The following is a 19079-nucleotide window of genomic DNA, read 5'->3' as shown; positions in this document are numbered from 1 at the left end:
TTAGGGGTGTACTCACTTTTGTTGCCAGCGGTTTAGACATTAATGGCTGTGTGTTGAGTTATTTTGAGGGGACAGAAAATTTACACTGTTATACAAGCTGTACACTCACTACTTTACATTGTAGCAAAGTGTCATTTCTTCAGTGTTGTCACATGAAAAGATAGAAGAAAATATTTGCAAAATATGTGAGATACTGTATGTGGCTGCAACTTCTGCCGCCTTGAGAAGTTTATTGGAGAAACCTTCATAAAAAACAAGACCAGGTGGGACAGAAGGCTGCCGCATGAGACCCATGATAGATATTTAAAGCCCCTAGAAATCAAAGCTATACTGTATTACCATCTATGATTAATATAGACAAATCAGATAAAATTATATTTTTTTATTTTTCGACAGGAAGTACATATTGCGGCTTTTTCAGAGACTTGACAATGAGCACTGTACACACAGCGACTGCAAGAAGACTCAGACACCCGACAGCCACCAACACCCAGAGCTCTGCGGGGGCGGCCTCTTCCTTCATCACTGCAGCTACAAGGTCATCTTGTTTTGGCCCAATCATAAGCAGAGGTCCCAAGGTGGTCACTGACTGTTCCTCTCCCATGTTAGGTTCTGCAAAAGAAACATTGGAGAGTCAAGACACACACAGCTATACAATGCAACTAAGGGCTTTCAGGCGATAACTCAGCAACTAATCAAGTGTGCAGAGGTGGTGTCCACTGTAAACCCTCAAATTGTCATGGCAACCAATTTGACAGAATGGAGGAGAGGGTTTGAACCCTTAGAGAAGTCCAGCCTGAGCTTTTTAGGCTGGGCTTCTCCTCTGGGTCACAGGAGTAAAATTTGTCTTGCGCTCCTGTGACCAATTTTCAGTGGAGAGCAGTCTGCTCATGTCACTGCCATCAGTCAAGGTAGCACATCATCCCGGTTTCCAAGTCTGGACCCATCAGCTGCCTTGATTGATGCCAGTCACAGTGAGCCGCTGAGATGGCTGCTCCCCACCCTTCCACAGCTCAGTGTTCCAATGAGCGCAGAGGAGTAGAAGCGATGCTGACTGTCAGCGTCGCTCAGGGAGGAGTGAGAACCAAGCCATCAGCTTTGTTCGGTGGGTCGGTTCTGAAAGCAGAGACGCCAGGGGAGAGATGCAGCATCGGTCTGATGCTCCAGTCACTGAGGAAAGTATGACTAGCAAAAAAATGATTAACACAAACACACCCCATACCTCTTAAGATTTGCATTGCTATGAAAATGCTATGCAGGAGATCTACATTCTAGTTCTGAAAAAAAAAGTGAGGGAAAAGTCTATGGGGGATAGAAGCAGCAATATGAAGGCCATTCAGGTTCTAGCCTCCCCCCTCCATTGCCACCTTTGTCCCTCAGAACCCTGTTCTATTGTTGGGGGGGGCATAAAAATCAGGGCCAAGTGGAATACCACAAACCAGTCAGGATCCCAAGCCCCCCTTCAAACCTCCTGTTGCAATGGAACAGGAGGAAATTCATTCCCCATTGAAAGGGGCAGATGTGGCCACACCATTGTATATAGCAGCTACATGGTTAAGACTCACCGTCTAAGGCTTGCCTCTTCCCAAAGGCTCTTGGTCTTCGAAATTGGCTCCTTCCTCCCGTCAGACCAGTAGGGTTGCTGCAGGTGCCTGGTGTCCCACAACACTGGCAGATACTGATGGGGCCCTCAACTGCAGACCAGCTGGAAAAGACAAGCTAATGTCAGTATGACAACCTGTGTTTTTAGACAATGCACTGGAAGCTTGGTGAAAATCCAACATGGTATGGTAGTTTGACATTCATCTTGAAAGGACCTGCAGCTCAACCCTGCATTCCCTGACATTGAGGTCCAGGGATTTCTTTACAAATCCTGTTTGGCTATGGGACAGGAAGTGAAGGGAAATCTGCATCAGGGCAGATGGTGTAAAAAAAAAAAATTTTGGCAAAGGAAAGTTTTTCCTACTTACAGTAATACATTTAACCCCTTGGAGGGAAATTGCAGCTGACCACAAGGTATCCAAGAAGCATATTCAGAGTACCATGCCCATAATTCTGATCATGCTGGCACATAAGATCTTGTATATCAACTTTCAGCCCATGAGGCCGTTTACCTGGCCAGCCATGTTACCAGTGTGCATGGTATGGGAAGAGCCCTACAGAGGTTTCCCTTTGTACTATTACATTATAGTTTTAGGAATCCACCATGTTATGTCCATAAAGTTTCCCAGTCACTGGTTACTAGATCTATACAGAAGTGATGACAGACAAAGGCTATGGGAAGAGCAGCAGTTTGCGGACACCCAACAGCCATTTTAATAGTCTCACCTGTTTGTGGCTTTACTATAGGAACAGGCCTTGTTCATGGGATCTGGGACCTGGGTGGCAGCAGCAGCTCTCAGGTAACAGGTCAAGTAGATCTGGAATAGAAGATTTTAATAGGTTAAACGTTCCTAGAAGGCACTAATCTGTGCAACCAATTTAAACAGTCCTCACCAGAGATGCATCATTTCCTAGGAACCGGAAGGCATCCACTGTGAACTGTAGAGTGTTTGTCTGGACCCTTGGAGCGATGAAGGCTGAGGAGGAGTCTGCTTGTGTTCCATCCACCAGACACCTGCAAAAAAATGGTAACTTACAATTTAGGTCAAATAGCAACCCAACCCCCCCCCCCCAAAAAAAAACCCCAAAACCCCACACATACCCATTGTCTGTAATGATGTCATAACTTGGAGAAGAGGTGGCATCAGGAGATATGGTGGCCACACAGCGGTCCACATACAGGATCATAGCAATTTGGTTGCGAGTATCCACAGAGGCCTGTATGTAGAGAATATCCCCCAACTGATAGATGGGAGAACTTCTGGGACCACTCCAGTCCTCTGTATACATAAGGAAAAATGTGATTAGTAAAGGCCCAACTCTCTCCCCCCCCCTCCCTCCTTCCTCACCAGTCATCAGGACCAAAGAGAAGGACAACCTTTCTTCTAAAGACACGGTGGTGCTGAATGGAACCCACGTTGGCTTAATGGCCTGGCTGCTCACATTACTGTGCCTACACAGAACCAGATCAAGATAAGTAAGAAGTCAAAAGTAATTTAATGTCACAAAATTTATATCAATCATTTCCTGTTCGACTTGTGGAATACAGGGTCAAATCCTGGTTACAATTGCACTAGCCAGCATGTTACTAAAGCATGGCTGTCTGGTTGATTCCATTCCTGTTGAAGGACAGCAACAAGATAGAGCCAGATAGTGTAGCCATAATCTGGACATGATCCCTGTAGCCTGAAGTGAGCAGGAGCAGCTGCCATATATTTGTCCCAAGATTTGCTTTAGAACCTTGTTAGGCCAATATAGCTTCATGATCACCCCAACATTGCCCAAAAAAAAAAAAAAGTAAAGCTTTCAGGGACAGTAAAGTGAGCCCCACCATCTTGATCATGAGGTTCTCTAAAGTTAACTATAAAAAAGGTATCCACCATTGTCAGTGCAGATCCTCCTATGATCACCCTTATGCCGCGTACACACGAGCGGACTTTACGGCAGACGGGATTTCGTTGGACAATTCGATCGTGTGTGGGCTCCAGCGGACTTTGTTTTCTCAAAAGTTGGACGGACTTAGATTTGAAACATGTTTTAAATCAATCCGTCGAAATAGTCTGGTCGAAAAGTCCGCTCGTCTGTATGCTAGTTCGACGGACAAAAAGCCACGCTAGGGCAGCCATTGGCTACTGGCTATGAACTTCCTTGTTTTAGTCTGGTCGTACGTCATCACATACGAATGCGACGGAATTTGGTGGATTGTGTGTAGGCAAGTCCGTTCATTCAGAAAGTCCGTCATAAAGTCCATAGAAAAGTCCGCCGGGCAAAGTCTGCCATAAAGTCCGACCGTGTGTACGCGGCATTAGGGATGAGCCGAACACGCCCCAGTTCGTAGCAGAACATGCCAACAGGCAAAAACATTTGTTCGAACACCGTTAAAGTCTATGGGACACGAACATGAATAATCAAAGGTGCTAATAGAACTAGGCTTATTTGCAAGTTATTGTCATATAAAAAAAAAAAAAAAAAAAAAAAAAAAAGTGTTTGGGGACCCGGGTCCTGCCGCAAGGGACATGTATCAATGCAAAAAAAAAAAAAAAAAAGTTTAAAAAAAAAACCTGCAGTTTTTTGGGAGCAGTGATTTAATAATGCTTAAAGTGATTAAATAAGTGAAATATTCCTTTAAATATCATACCGGGGGGGGGGGGGTGTCTATAGTATGTCTGTAAAGTATTGAATGTCTCCCATGTTTAGAACAGTCCCTGCACAAAATGACATTTCTAAAAAGGAAAAAAGTCATTTAAAACTACTCGCGGCTATAATGAATTGTCGGTCCCAGCAATACACCTAAAAGTCATAAAAAAAAAAAAAAAAAAAAAAAAAACCAGCAGCCCCCCTTCTGAACCATACCAGGCCACATGCCCTCAACATGGGAAGGGTGCTTTGGGGTAGCCAAAGCACAGTGTCCCCATGTTGATGGGGACAAGGGCTTCATCCCCACAACCCCCAGATCCCAGGCCCTTTTATAACTGAGGGCGGAGTCACCCGGTTATGTAACCGGGTGGCCCTGCCCCCCTGACGCTACGGGGAAGCCATAGTGGTGGCATGCATTTCTCTTTTTCTGTCCATTGGCGGAACAAAAGAATATTTCGTGGGACAGTTTCGTTTTTAATTATTTAATAAAGGACTTGTCACCAAGCTGTGTCATGTCATTTTTACCATTGTCACACTTTTGTGAAATGGTAGGGGTACATTTGTACCCCGTTAGCATTTCACACGGGGGCGTTGGAGGCCAGGATCTGAGGGTCCCCTTGTTAAAGGGGCTTCCAGATTCCAATAAGCCCCCCCGCAGACCCCCACAACCACCGAGCAAGGGTTGTGGGGATGAGGCCATTGTCCCCACACGGTGCTTTGGCTACCCCAAAGCACCCTCCCCATGTGGAGGGTATGTGGCCTGGTATGGTTCAGGAGGGGGGGGGGGGGGGGGGGGACGCCCTCTCGTTTCTTCTCTCCACCGCCCCCCCCCCGTACCAATCAAATCCCATCACCCCAACCCTCCTACAATTTCTTCCAGGAAAGGAAATACATGGAAATCTCTTGGCAAGGACAGATGGCAGAAAAACCTAACAAGGGGTTTAGCCTTTCCCCACTCTGTCCAAACTTAGACATTGACAAGATGCTGAAAACTGGCTAGGACCAGCATGGTGCCTTAGTGTAAGCTCATCCAGTAGTGTTGGCTCACCTGTAGTAGAAGCACATTATAGGGACCACAGCTGCGTTGGTTCTGATGATTGGAATGGAGGAGGTTGGGCTGTAGGTCAGGTTGGTGGTGTAGATTAGCCAGTCTTGAGTCATCTGTGCAGAGAAGAGAATGACAGACCAACATGGAAAGCTGACATTGTTTGGCCCATTACTGAGACCAGGCCCCAAGCCCACCATTGCCTGGCCCCTGTCTTGCAAGGCCAGGCCCAAAAGATGTTGTTGCCCAGAAAACAAAACCAAAGAAATTCCCCAGCTCAACAAACTAACCAGCATGTAAACAACCAAATTATCCTGTCTAACAGTTAGTGTTAGAAGCAGATTTAATTTGCACACATTTGCTATATGCTGCTGCCATTGTGTGCATTAGATGCTGGTGTTCAGTGTGCCCCTGTGCCTTTGAGGGGTGGGCCTCCAGGCTTACCTGCCCTCTATTGTGTAGCAAAGTCTTTAGCCTCTTCCAGTCTAATTAGGACCTCTAAGGTCAAAGATAACTGACATCCTTCTGTAAGTAGTGGATTGTGAAGCATAGTGGGTGCAAGTTATTGGGCGCCAGACACTTTTTGAATTCCTTTACAGTCTGAGGGAAAGAGGGTTAGAGCCAGGGCACCCTTAAGCAGTTGCAATTTCAATTTGGCAGCAGTGGCGGCTGGTGAAGTTTTAGGATGGGGGGGCACCAGACCCTGCCCTTCCTTTTTGACCCCTCCCACTTGGTGAAAATGGGTGTGGTTAGCGTTTGAGATAAACGAGGGATGGAGGGAGAGAGGGACAGCAGCCCCAGATCCTACACAAAAGAAATGTGTATTCTACAAAGTTTAACAATCAGCATATAAAGATACTCCAAACACCTGGTGTTAGTGCTTCAATCATCCCAGCACCATGGTTGTTATGGTGTCAGGATGATTGAAGCTCATTATTACTATTATTACATTGTAATATAAAATTAAATCGTTCAACTCACCATAATGCAGAATCAGTGGGAGCCCCGAGTGTGTCACTAGCCACGTCGCCTACAACAGGATGCCATCAGGTGTCCCCAGCAGTCCCTTCTTACATGCAGCCTCTGTCTCCCCCCCAAGTCCAAATGCAGCCTCTGCCCCCCCCAAATGCAGCCTCTGTCCCCTTACATCAGAGCCGCCCCCCCACAGCAGGTGTCCCCATCAGAGCCGCCCCCCCACAGCAGGTGTCCCCATCAGAGCCGCCCCCCCACAGCAGGTGTCCCCCATCAGAGCCCCCCCAAAACAGAAGTCGCCCATCAGAGTCCCCCCACAGCAGGTGTCCCCATCAGAGCCCCCCCACAGCAGGTGTCCCCCCCCATTCTCCACACAGCGGTACTTACCTTGGGTCTCCTGCGGTGTCCTCTTCACACTGGCACCAGCATTCTTCCTGTTTCCTCTCTCGGGCGCAATGAGAGAGAGAACCAGGAAGTGACATCTGACTCAGGGCAGATGTCAATCAAATCTGAAGTGCCAAGTAGCTTCCGCCCAGCGCCTGTAGTATGTATTGCTATGGCCGAGCGGAAGCTACTCGGCAATCCAGAAAACGCCCCAAGGCGGGCTAAATGCCCGTAAATGCAGCGCCACGTCTGCAATCTCGTGACTGCATAGACGTGGCGCTTCCTATAAGTGCACTGTGTCCGCCGTCGTACTGTATCCGGCGTCCGAACACAGTGCACTTAAGGACCTTTTTTTTCCATTTTTTTTTTTTTAAAGGGCCAGTATTAAAAAATTGTGTTTTTTTTACTTTTTTTTGCTGCCTGGAGGGGGGGGGGGGGGGGGCAGCGCCCAGGCGCCCCCTATGGACGGGCCGCCACTGTTTGGCAGACTCCAAGACTTCAATAGGAGGACAGCTGTGCAGGGAAAAGCCCCAGCAAGGTACCACATCTGCACGATTGCCGTCTCATATGGTAAGTCTTTAACAGTTACTAATAAAGTGTAAACGTCCTCAGCTTCACTACAACTTCCACTTGCCCTTCTTCAGCCCCCCTCTTCCTGGCCTCAATGGACCCTCTAATTCACAGATGAAATCCCTGGAGCTTGTCAAAGCTTTGCAGTGGTACCTCCCTCAAGCGTCATCCACGCTTCCCTGCTGGGTCCCTAGCTTGGCACTCCAGATACTCCTTAAGTTTCACCCCTGCTAACCAGTTTAGTCTCTGGTTTGACCCACAAGGCTGCTCTGCCAGCATCACCTCTGTTAGTTGGGTCCCTGATTTGACCACTGCGTGAAGTTTCCCAATTCTCCACCGTGCCCATTCAGTGAGAATGCTGCTCTGGTACTCGCTTCACTTACTCACTGTGGTCCCTGGTAATAAGGTGATTGGTGCATTTGAAGCGACAGCTCCCCTGGTCGGCAGAGCCGTTACCTCTAGTTGGATTGCAAGCCGCAGTCCCAACCCCGTGCTGCTCTTACTTCTAGATAGGCCCCCCAAGATGCCCCGGGGATAGGCTCACTTGTCTAGCAGGCCAGGGCATACAACACATGTCCACCCAGACGGCTGTCCAGGTGGCATAGACCAGATCACCCGATTCCACCCAAATACATAGGCTCTCCCAGCAGGCCAAAGGATTCAAGAAAACCCATGCCCATTGGCTGAGATACTCCATATACCTATAACTTGACCTCAAATTACGCTTCGCATATCTAATACCCCCAAGTGCCCGGCCACCTAGTGGTAGAAGAGAAAGTACAACTAGACCAAAATCAATGGATCGCTAACAATAGACTAAGGCAACTACTCCTGGCTAGCAAATCTGTGAGGAGCATCCCTAACTAAACCCCAGGGTGCTACACATGCATGGGCTTCCACTGTGGAGGCCCTCAGACATTTATAGAGTTAAGACTGCAAATATTGGGGTGCCCTGAAGTTGCTCTGCAGATTACGCATGCATTTGCAAACTAAACCCCTGTTTTTAACAAACTGTTAGCCAGGATAATTCAGATTGGTTGCAGGCTGGCTTTGACATGCATCGCCTTTCCATGTGCTCCTTGCTGCAAAGGCCAGTTATAGGTGGGACAGTGGCCATTTATTTGCCTCATTGCTTGGCATGTGTTTGAGAAGGCTATGCAGCAAGCTGCCATTTAGGATTCAAACTTCAGGTCAACTCAGAACCACAACATTCAATTTTTTTAGAAGACCAGCAATAGCAGACCCCTTATTGTGCAACAGGTTATCTTTACCTTTGTATTAAAGAGGTCCTACCACCAAAGCATGCAGGCAATAACTTAGTCAATCAAATGTTTACATGCAGCGTTTCCTTTTCCATGTGGATTTTTTTATTGACTTGCTAGGTAAATTGACATTCCAGAAATCAGCAACCTTCTAGTATAGCCCTCTCCAGTCCGCTGGCCCCTACTTAACATATCCACCATAGATGAAGTCAGCACAGAAAGTTCCCACTATCTGTCCAGCCACCCATACCATTAACCCTACAGATGGTCTGGAGAGTCCACTTACATCAGACAATCCCGGTGGTTCTCCATCTGTATGCTGCATTCCAGACAGAGAGTCTCAGTATCCTACCAAACAAGAGGGTACCAACACTGTACATGGTGTCCTGTGACTCCAAGCAGCCATCACAGATATGCAGACTGGGCTCACGAGCATGATAGACTCCTGTCTATGGTGTGGGCAGATTGAAGGTGGAAACCGTATCCCCACCATTCAAGCAAACAAGAAGGGCCCCCATAGGATTTGTGTTTAACCACTTCAGCCCTGGAAGATTTACCCCCTAATGACCAGGCCATTTTTTTGTGATACGGCACTGTCGCCTTGACCAACAGTTGCGCAGTCGTGTGACGCTGTACCCAAACAAGATAGACAGCTGCCCCCCCCCCCCCAAGCAGCTTTCTTTTGGTGGCATGTGATCACTGCATTGATTTTAATTATTTGCACTCCAAACAAAAAAGCCAATTAAAAAAAAAAAAAAAAGGTTCTTTTTGCTATAATAAGCGCTAAAAAGTAACAAAATTTCTTCATCAGTTTAGGCCAATATGTATTCTACTTTGGTTTTTAGTAAAAAAAAGCACAGATTATGAGAGCGAGAGAGAGATTCCTAATCACTAGGAAGAGACAATCACTTTAATCCCCTGACAGAGTTGGGGGATCTGTTTACATTGACAGATCCCTGTTCTGGAGCGATCGCGGGTGACAGGCAGACATCGAGGCTGCCGGCCACTTACATCAGCTCCCCTGCCATAGCCATTAAAGGGACTGACGTACAGCTACGGCAATACGCAGGATCGAGCCGACCTGCCACCATATAATGACGGCGGCTGGTCGGCAAGCGGTTACAGTAACTGAAGGAAAGCTTTGGATGAAGTGGCATGGATACTTCCCAGGTTTTTAAATTGTCTGTATCCTTTGGGGACACCTGTTCTGGTGACAACCAGGGGGATTCTCTCGCTTCCCGTTTTGGCTACAGGACAGGAAGTGATGGGAAATCTCAATGGAACAAAGTACCCAACAGAGGTTCTAACACTCCCATACCCGATTTAAAAGGGTTTGGTCTTCAGTTCTATCTTGACCTTCCCAAAGTAGAGCTGGTGGAGCTTTAAAGTTGGTTTAAAGTTGCTGTACACTCCCCTCAAAAGGGGAGGCCATATGAATCAAGGCACATCCATCTCAATGGAACATGAGCTTCAGGGTCATTAGGAACTAGGTGGGTCCAGGTGAGTGAAGCCAGAAAAGCAGCAGATAAGATTCTTTAAACAGACTACTGGAAGGTGGGGACTATGGGGGACCATTGACTAGAATACATGTACACGGGGGAACGTTTTAAGATTACCTGCACCATGTTGCCGCAGTCCTGGAGGTTGATCTGGAAGGTAACAGTGGTGTCTGTACTCTGGGGGTTGGGTTTACAGCCACGGGGCCCCAGGCTCAGGTCAGAAGGTTGAACCAGCTTCCCAATCCCATAGAAATCCCTTTGGACATTGACCACCATGTTGTCCTCTCCACACTGGATGCTGATAGGGGAGCTCCCAGGCTGTGGAAGATCTCGTGGAACCCCACCAACACGTCCAGCAAGTGAACCCCTAGAAGCCCCAACACCCACAACAGGACGATTAGCATTCCAGTCTCTAGAGCCCCATCTAGAAGAGCCCTGGCCAGGTAGAGCCCGCTGGCTGCTCCTCCACCAATCTGACTGGCGGCCATGTCTCACCAAGACTCCATCACAGCCAAATCCTGACCAATAGGCCACAGCCAGGAGCAGCACCCACCAACCCTTCCTCAGAAAACCCATCCTATCGATAAGAGACACAATACAAGGAATGAGGGCCAGAGAGCTGTCCTTTATACCCCTCCCACCAACCACTGATACCTCCAGCTGGGGCCAATCATCGCCACACCCAATGGCTGGGACTATACATGATGGATGGGAGATGGAACCAATAATGAAGGTCACCTCATCCCCCTGGAGATCCACCAGAGAAGATCACTAGATTTATCCGCATACTGGAATCAGATGGGAGAGACAGGTCTACATGGAGTGTACTACACAAGCTGCATGGAGGAGAGGAATCTCACACGGATGTACAATGATTGGATCACATACAACTGATACTACACCATAATACTAATGTCACTCACACCAACATGAGAGATTTATTGTAGGGCTCAGTAGCACAGGGATGGTGTTAACCTCTCATAATGAGCACAGCAGGTGTACAGACCCGGGAAATCAGCGCAGGGATGGTGGGAACCCCCCATAATGGGCACAGTAGGTGTACAAACCTGGGAACTCAGCACAGGAATAATGGGAACCCCTCATAATGGGCACAGCAGGTGTACAGACCTGGGAACTTAGCACAGGGATGGTGGGAACTCCTTTTAATGGGGACAGCAGGTGTACAGATCTGGGAACCCAGCACAGGGATGGTGAGAACCCCTCATATTGGACACAGCAGGTGTACAGACCAGGGAACTCAGAAGAAGAATGGTGGGAACCCCTCATATTGGGTACAGCAGGTGTACAGACCCAAGAACTCAGCACAGGGATTGTGGGAACCCCTCATAATGGGCACGGCAGGTGTAAAAACCTTGGAAATCAGCACAGAGATGGTGGGAACCCCTCATAATGGGCAAAGCAGGTGTATAGACCTGTAAACTCAACACAGGGATGGTGTAAACCTCTCATAATGGGCACAGCAGGTGTACAGACCCAGGGATGGTGGGAACCCCTCATAATGTTCACAGCAGGTGCACAGACCTGGAACTTAGCACAGGGGTGGTGGGAACCTCTCCTAATGGGCACAAGCGGTGTACAGATCTGGGAACTCTTCACAGGGATGGTGTAAACCTCTCATAATGGGCACAGCAGGTGTACAGACCTGGGAACTCAGCACAGGGATTTGGGGAAACCCTCATAAGGTGCCTTGTGGTAACAAGCATGTCAGCACAATGCATGTCAATGCACATTATGTTCAACACAATCTCAATTATTTAGAATGGCACCCAAAAGCCATAAGACATAGGCATTTCTTAAATTAACAAACATGTCATATTTTACATCTTACCCGACATTAGATGGGTGGGTGCATTTGTTTTCTTTTTCAGGTGTTTTTCCTTTATTGTCACCTGGTGACCCTGCCTGTGACACACATCCTGTCCTAGGGTGACAATACTCACTGACTATTATATACATACAAGAGCAGCGTTGTCACCTGGGGACAGGAGTACAGAGCACTTCCTCCTTTATTCATCTCCATAATATGTGGGAGGTGTTCTGTAGTCCTCGGAGATAGCTGAGAACAATGTAACTGAGAAGAAGAGGGGGCTAAGAAAGTTGGATCAACTGAAGGGGAAATGGCTTAAGAAGGATGGATGCACTGAAGAGGAGGGGCTTTAGATGGATAGGTAAACTGAAGGTAGAGGGGCCTAACTGAGGGGCTTGAGAAGGATGAGTGTACTAAAGGAGAGAGTTCTAAGAAGGATAGGTGTACTGCAGAGGAGAAGATTGAGAAGGATAGGTGTACTGCAGGGGGAGTTCTGAGAAGAATAGGTGCACTGCAGAAGAGGAGACTGAGAAGGATAGGTGCACTGCAGGGGAGGAGACTGAGAAGAACAGGTGCACTGCAGAGTAGGAGACAGAGAAGGATACGTGCATTGCAGGGGAGGAGACTGAGAAGGATAGGTGTATTGCGGGGGAGGAGACTGAGAAGGATAGGTGTACTGCAGATGAGGAGACTGAGAAGGATAGGTGTACTGCAGGGGAGGAGACTGAGAAGGACAGGGGCATTGCAGGGGAGAAGACTGAGAAGGATAGGTGCACTGCAGAGGAGGAGACTAAGAAAGATAGGTGTACTGCAGAGGAGGAGACTGAGAAGGATACGTGCATTGCGGGGGAGGAGACTGAGACGGATAGGTGTACTGCAGAGGAGGAGCCTGAGAAGGATAGGTGCATTGCAGGAGGAGGAGACTGAGACGGATAGGTGTACCGCAGAGGAGGAGACTGAGAAGGATACGTGCATTGCAGGGGGAGGATACTGAGAAGGATAGGTGTACTGCAGAGGAGGAGACTGAAAAGAATAGGTGCACTGCAGGGGAGGAGACTGAGAAGGATAGGTGCACTGCAGGGGAGGAGACTAAGAAGGACAGGGGCACTGCAGGGGAGGAGACTGGGAAGGACAGGTGCACTGCAGAGGAGGAGACTGAGAACGATAGGTGCACTGCAGAGGAGGAGACTGAGAAGGGCAGGGGAGGAGACTGAGAAGGACAGGGGCACTGCAGGGGAGGAGACTGGGAAGGACAGGTGCACTGCAGAGGAGGAGACTGAGAACGATAGGTTTACTGCAGAGGAGGAGACTGAGAAGGACATGTGCACTGCAGGGGAGGAGACTAAGAAGGACAGGGGCACTGCAGGGGAGGAGACTGGGAAGGACAGGTGCACTGCAGAGGAGGAGACTGAGAAGGATAGGTTTACTGCAGAGGAGGAGACTGAGAAGAACAGGGGCACTGCAGGGGAGGAGACTAAGAAGGACAGGGACACTGCAGGGGAGGAGACTGAGAAGGATAGGCGCACTGCAGAGGAGGAGACTAAGAAGGACAGGGACTCTGCAGGGGAGGGGTCTGAGAAGGATAGGTGTACTGCAGGGGAGGAGACTGAGAAGCAGTGGCAGTGCGTCCATAAGGGTGCAAGGGCGCCGCCCCCTCTCTCCAGCCACCCCCTCTATGACCAATGGATAGATTCATGCATTGCATGAATCTATTAATGGCCGCCGCTGCCACCCCCTATTCAGGCACAAACCCCTCTTCAGGCTCCAGGTGCCTGAATTACAGCGGCAGGGGGTGTTTTTGAAACACCGGATTAGAGCCAAAGGCTCTAATAGGGTCAAAAAAGCTGACCTGTGAAGCTGACCCATGCTTGGCGCTCGCACTTCACCCAGGTGTGTTAGAACAGCGAATGCATATTTGCTTTCCTAACACTGAACCGCCTCTCCGCCAATCAGGTGCTCGGGTCTGTTAACCGTCACCTGATTAGCTGAAACGACAGGCGCTGTGAATGGACACCTGACAGGAGGAGAAAATAAATCCAAATAGATCCCAACCTAAAACCATATGTATCTACAACACCCACTATCACCTTTAGAAAAGCACGCTCTTTGAGGGACCATCTTGTAAAAAGTGAATGTACGGGTACTTTCCGATCTGATACATGTAAAAGGTTTGGAACGTTTACTTGTGGTGGTTGTTCGTGCTGCCGTTATATGAATACACAAACCAAATTCAAATTACCAAATGGCAGAATGTATAGGCCTAGACACTTTGATAACTGCAAGACTTCTGGGGTCATTTACCTTCTGACATGTCAATGTAAATGTTTTTATGTCGGAAAGACAAAATTGGAATTTCACGAAAGGGCGGCACGACATATCACCAGCATGAGGCAGGCGGACCCGGACCTTCCTCTGGGGCGACATGTGCGAGACCACCACACGGGCAAATTTCCCCTTATCCATTTCACCATTCTCGACCGGATTCACGAGGGGCGGTGATTGGAATAAGATCTTGCTCCAGAGGGAGGTCCGTTGGATGGCAAGCCTCAATGCAACGCAATTTCCAGGCCTAAATACCCAAATGAGTTTCCGTCCATTCCTAGATGGCTTTGTATCAGGAGGATGTGAAAAAGAATAATTTAGTACATTTAAATGATCTGCGTACCCAAAAATATCAGAGTTATGTGCATTTAGACTAAACATGTAAATAATCTAAGGGTAATGTGATAATTGATTTTGACTCTGTGAAAGACCTTTTTTCATAGTGCAGCGTTGTCTATCATGCAATGTTGTTAATATATCCGTGAATGTACATTGTTCATAAACTGTACTTAACATATTTATGTATGATGCTGACACCACTATATGATGAATGTGTTTGTACATCTGATTGTTATCTTTGGTCTCTGGGTGTGATGTCCCCCCCTATTTTTACCCCAGATGGTTTGCAGTTCCATATGCTGTCCTGGATTCATTGATTCCTGCTATTCTTTCACCATGCACATCCGATTATGTCCTTCATAGCCAGACCAATAAAATTATTTAATCATTGGAGCAATATGTCTGTATATACAGATGCATGCCCATAAGACATTTTTGGTCTTGCTTTTGTTTTATTTCTTTTTTGCGCCCTTGGCTTTGGTTTTATCTCCGCCCGGCACACACGGGGGCCATGTCGTTTCCATTCCTAATGGCGGCCTGGGGTCCTTTCACACTGCAGGTCTGTCCGATTTCGGGCATGTCATTGCGGTGTTTCGTGCGTCGGTGGGGCTTATCTGCATGACGCTCCCCCAGCGCTTAGGCTCTGGGTGGGCGCCATGCAGATTTGTCCCTGGGGCCCCTTCATTGGATGTCCCAAGTCCTAATGTCCCCTGATTTTCTCATGATTCCCTTGTCTTTGCTGGTTAGTATTCGATTGGCATCTATCGGTTGTTGGTATGCCTTTGTATTTTTGGTTGCCATAGTGCCAGGTGGGTCCCCTTCGACTAGCCAATCGCACGGCTCTGTTGCCTGTCTTTTGGTTCCTTGCTCCGCCCCTTCAATTGCCGTGGTGGTGATTGGACTCTCTCTGAGTTGCCGTGGTGATGATTGGACTCTCCGTGAGTAGTATACGGCACGGTCTTTTTCCGATTTGTGTACCGCCCCCTCATCGCGTCACCGCGCCGGTCTTGTAGCAGTGACGCGGTCCCCCAGTCTCTCTAGGCCACTATCCATTTAGATTGCCCGCGCTCGTCGCTTTGTTATGACGCTTACAAAGCCATCCACAACCTGGCCCCCAGCTACATCTCTAACCTAGTCACAAAATACCAACCTAATCGTTCTCTTCGCTCCTCCCAAGACCTCCTGCTCTCAAACTCCCTTGTCACCTCCTCCCATGCTCGCCTTCAGGACTTCTCCAGAGCCTCCCCCATCCTCTGGAATGCTCTACCCCAATCCGTCCGATTTTCTCCTACTTTATCCACTTTCAGACGATCCCTAAAAAAACTCATCTCTTCAGAGAAGCCTATCTGGCCCCCACCTAACAACTGTACATTTATCTTCTCAATCAGCACATCACCCACAGTTATTACCTTTTGTATCTCTTGACCTTCCCTCTTAGATTGTAAGCTCTAAGGAGCAGGGCCCTCTGATTCCTACTGTATCAAAGTGTATTGTATTTGTACTGTCTACCCTCAAGTACGTAAACTGTTGGCGCTATATAAATACTGTATAATAATAATAATAATAATATGCGACGACACGATCCATCCTTGCTGACACCGAAAGCTTGATCCACACTGCGCAGGCGCCGGCGGCTATTTAAAAGCCGCAATTGGCATCCTGCTCAGTGTTAAAGCTCTACCTATCAATGCTCATCACGTTTCAGTCATCTGTCCAACACGGCTAAAACCCAAACGAGTAAGTAATAAATAAATAAGTCTTATGATATATATTATGTATGCATTCTGTGATGAAGGAGAGTTAATGCTTTACCGTTTCCTCCATTGCAATTTAAACCGTGTTGGTGTGGTTAAGTTTGTGGCTGCACATATAGTCCCCTTCCTTTCCTATTTGTGTATCATTATACATGGAACACTATGTCTTTTCAATATAATGACTGGGGAAAATCTGTGTTTATCACGTTTTTATTTTATTTCTTTTTGATATTGTTCCTTTTTATTTCTAAGTTGAAAGTTTTGAATTATTTTGGAATTATTAAGAACAGTACCGTATATACTCGAGTATAAGTCGAGTTTTTCAGCACTTTTTTTTGTGCTGAAAGTGCCCCCCTCGACTTATACTTGAGTCAAGCACTTTTCTGCAGCAAAAAATTTCATTTTCCGAACCGACTTTGGGGCCTCGTATCTCAGGGCCACTTAGTGCTAGGAACCCCAAATTTGGTGTGCAAACCCAGGGGAACTAGTACCATAACATATCCAGCTGGAGTTCCTAGCACTAAGTGGCCCCGAGATACGGGGCCCCAAAATCGGTTCGCAAAATGTCATTCTCTGCTGCAGAAAAATGCTTGACATTTTGTGAACTGATTTTGGGGCCCCGTATCTCAGGGCCACTTGGTGCTAGGAACCCCAAATTTAGTGTGCAAACCCAGTGGAACTGGTACCATAACATATCCAAAGCTGGAGTTCCTAGTAACAAGTGGCCCCGAGATAAGGGGCCCCAAACCCGGTTCGGAAAATGTAATTCTCTGCTGCAGGAAAGTGCTTGACATTTTCTGAACCGATTTTAGGGGCCCCGTATCTCGGGGCCACTTGGTGCTAGAAACCCCAGCTCTGGATATGTTATGGTGCTAGTTCCACTGGGTTTGCACATGAAATTTGGGAGATACGGGGCCCCAAAGTCGGTCAACTGTGTCCATCTGCAGCAATGTCATTTCGGGACCCTTTGGGTTCAGAGACCCCAAATTTTGGCTGCAGCTAGGGGGCATCTAGGAACCCTTAACTACCAAGTTTGAAGTTCGGGGGACCTATGGCTGCAAATGGACACAGTGAGGCTGCAAATGGGCACAGTGAGGCTGCAAATGGGCATTGTTGACCCTCTTTTCCACTTACAGTAGCTGTGCATTTCTAACCCTCGTCTTATACTCGGGTCAATACGTTTTTCCCATTTTTTTGTGGTCAATTAAGGCCTCGACTTATATTCGGAACGACTTATACTCGAGTATATACGGTAATTAAAATAAAAACACCCCCCTCCTTTTTCTAAGATGCAGCTGCACAGCAACCAAAGGACTGTTAGTTTCTGCAGTCACAATACAAGGCTGAATCTATGGAGAAAGCAGTTTACAGCAATTTAAAAAAAACGCCTACAGCACGCCAATGCGATTTTTTAATACACACAAACTTTATTGTTCCCCCCCCCCCTTTCTAGGGCCATTGTGCGGACGCGGCAGGGTCATCCTCCCGTTGGGGGGGCCTTTGCAGAGCTATTCACGAAACCAGGGAAAAACCACCACGCCCGCCATTTGGCTAATTGGTGGTCATTGTTATTTTATCAAATCCCTCCTTTTTCTTCTTATTTTTATACAAAAGTCTGCTCCTCTGCATATTTCATGCACTTTATCCTCGTTTGGAGGACTGGATTCTGGTATGTATGTTGGACACTGTCGGATGTCATATTGTGAAATGTTTATCCTGCACAATATTCTAATGTAAATTGTTTTCACCTGTCTTTTTCAGAATGCGTCTTCTATATATATAATTTCTCTCTGCAATACGCCTCTGAAGAAGGGACACCGTCCTGAAACATGTCAGGCCTACAGAGAAACATGTATCTATAGATGAAAGTACATAATGATCAATATGAAAGAAAATTCACTGCATAAGCACTTTTGTAGAGATTTATGTTCAGTCTGTCTCATTTTTATGCTTTTTTTCTAATAAATAATAATTTTATCTAAACGTAATCATTTTTGTTCGCCTACAAAGTCCCACAGTACTGGGGGGTACATAAGTTCCCTATTTTAGGGTTCTTATTTTTTTGACAGGAGGAGAGGACTGGAAGAGACACATGAAGACACTGCTCGGAGGACACCGCTCACCGGCGTCACCCGCTGCCCCGCCGAGACAGGGTAAGTGCCGGGCAGACGGCGAGCGGGCGGGGGGTCACAGTGGCAGCATTGGATGGCACAGTGGCAGCATTTGATGGGCAAAGTGGCAGCATTTGATGGCACAGTGGCAGTGTTCTATGGGCACAGTGGCAGCATTCAATGGCACAGTGGCAGCGTTTGATGGGCACAGTGGCTGCGTTTGATGGGCACAGTGGCTGCGTTTGATGGGCACAGTGGCTGCGCTTGATGGCACAGTGGCTGCGTTTGATGGGCACAGTGGCAGCATTTGATGGGCACAGTGGCAGCATTTAATGGGGACAGTGGCAGCATTTAATGGCACAGTGGCAGCCTTTAAAGGGCACAGTGGCTGCAATTGATGGGCACAGTGGCTGCAATTGATGGGCACAGTGGCTGCAAATGATGGGCACGGTGGCTGCGTTTGATGGCACAGTAGCTGCAACTGATGTCTTTTTTTTTCAGTATTTTTCAGTTTGTTTGTGCCCCCCAAAAATTTTGAGCACCACTGCTGAGAAGCATAAGTGCACTGCAGGGGAGGAGACTGAGAAGGACAGGGGCACTGCAGGGGAGGAGACTGAGAAGGACAGGGGCACTGCAGGGGAGGAGACTGAGAAGGACAGGGGCACTGCAGGGGAGGAGACTGAGAAGGACATGGGCACTGCAGGGGAGGAGACTGAGAAGTACAGGGGCACTGCAGGGGAGGAGACTGAGAAGT

At 47.8% G+C, this 19079-nt stretch overlaps 1 protein-coding gene across 1 annotated transcript; it reads right to left on the bottom strand.

Annotated features, from left to right (window-relative positions):
- Nucleotides 1–382: 382 nt before the first annotated feature.
- LOC141133821 (zona pellucida sperm-binding protein 3-like) lies at nt 383–10600 on the bottom strand. The gene is made up of 8 exons (XM_073623381.1): nt 10089–10600; nt 5288–5400; nt 2952–3055; nt 2705–2882; nt 2497–2617; nt 2329–2420; nt 1566–1705; nt 383–612 (listed from the first exon to the last, which is right to left on the bottom strand). The coding sequence occupies exons 1-8, from the start codon at nt 10545–10547 to the stop codon at nt 383–385; spliced, it is 1437 nt and encodes a 478-aa protein (XP_073479482.1). The 5' UTR covers nt 10548–10600.
- Nucleotides 10601–19079: the final 8479 nt, after the last annotated feature.

The sequence above is a fragment of the Aquarana catesbeiana genome, linkage group LG03, assembly GCF_042186555.1.
Source record: "Aquarana catesbeiana isolate 2022-GZ linkage group LG03, ASM4218655v1, whole genome shotgun sequence".
Classification (NCBI taxonomy): domain Eukaryota; kingdom Metazoa; phylum Chordata; class Amphibia; order Anura; family Ranidae; genus Aquarana; species Aquarana catesbeiana.
This window is presented reverse-complemented; position numbering and strand designations above follow the sequence as displayed.

Coding starts and splice junctions, on each gene's coding strand:
- LOC141133821 (XM_073623381.1), bottom strand. CDS start 10,547: ATGGGTTTTCTGAGGAAGGGTTGGTGGGTGCTGCTCCTGGCTGTGGCC. Junction 5,401..10,088: donor ACTGCGGCAACATGGTGCAG/GTAATCTTAAAA, acceptor TTCTCTGCACAG/ATGACTCAAGACTGGCTAAT. Junction 2,421..2,496: donor TAGGAAATGATGCATCTCTG/GTGAGGACTGTT, acceptor CTTCTATTCCAG/ATCTACTTGACCTGTTACCT.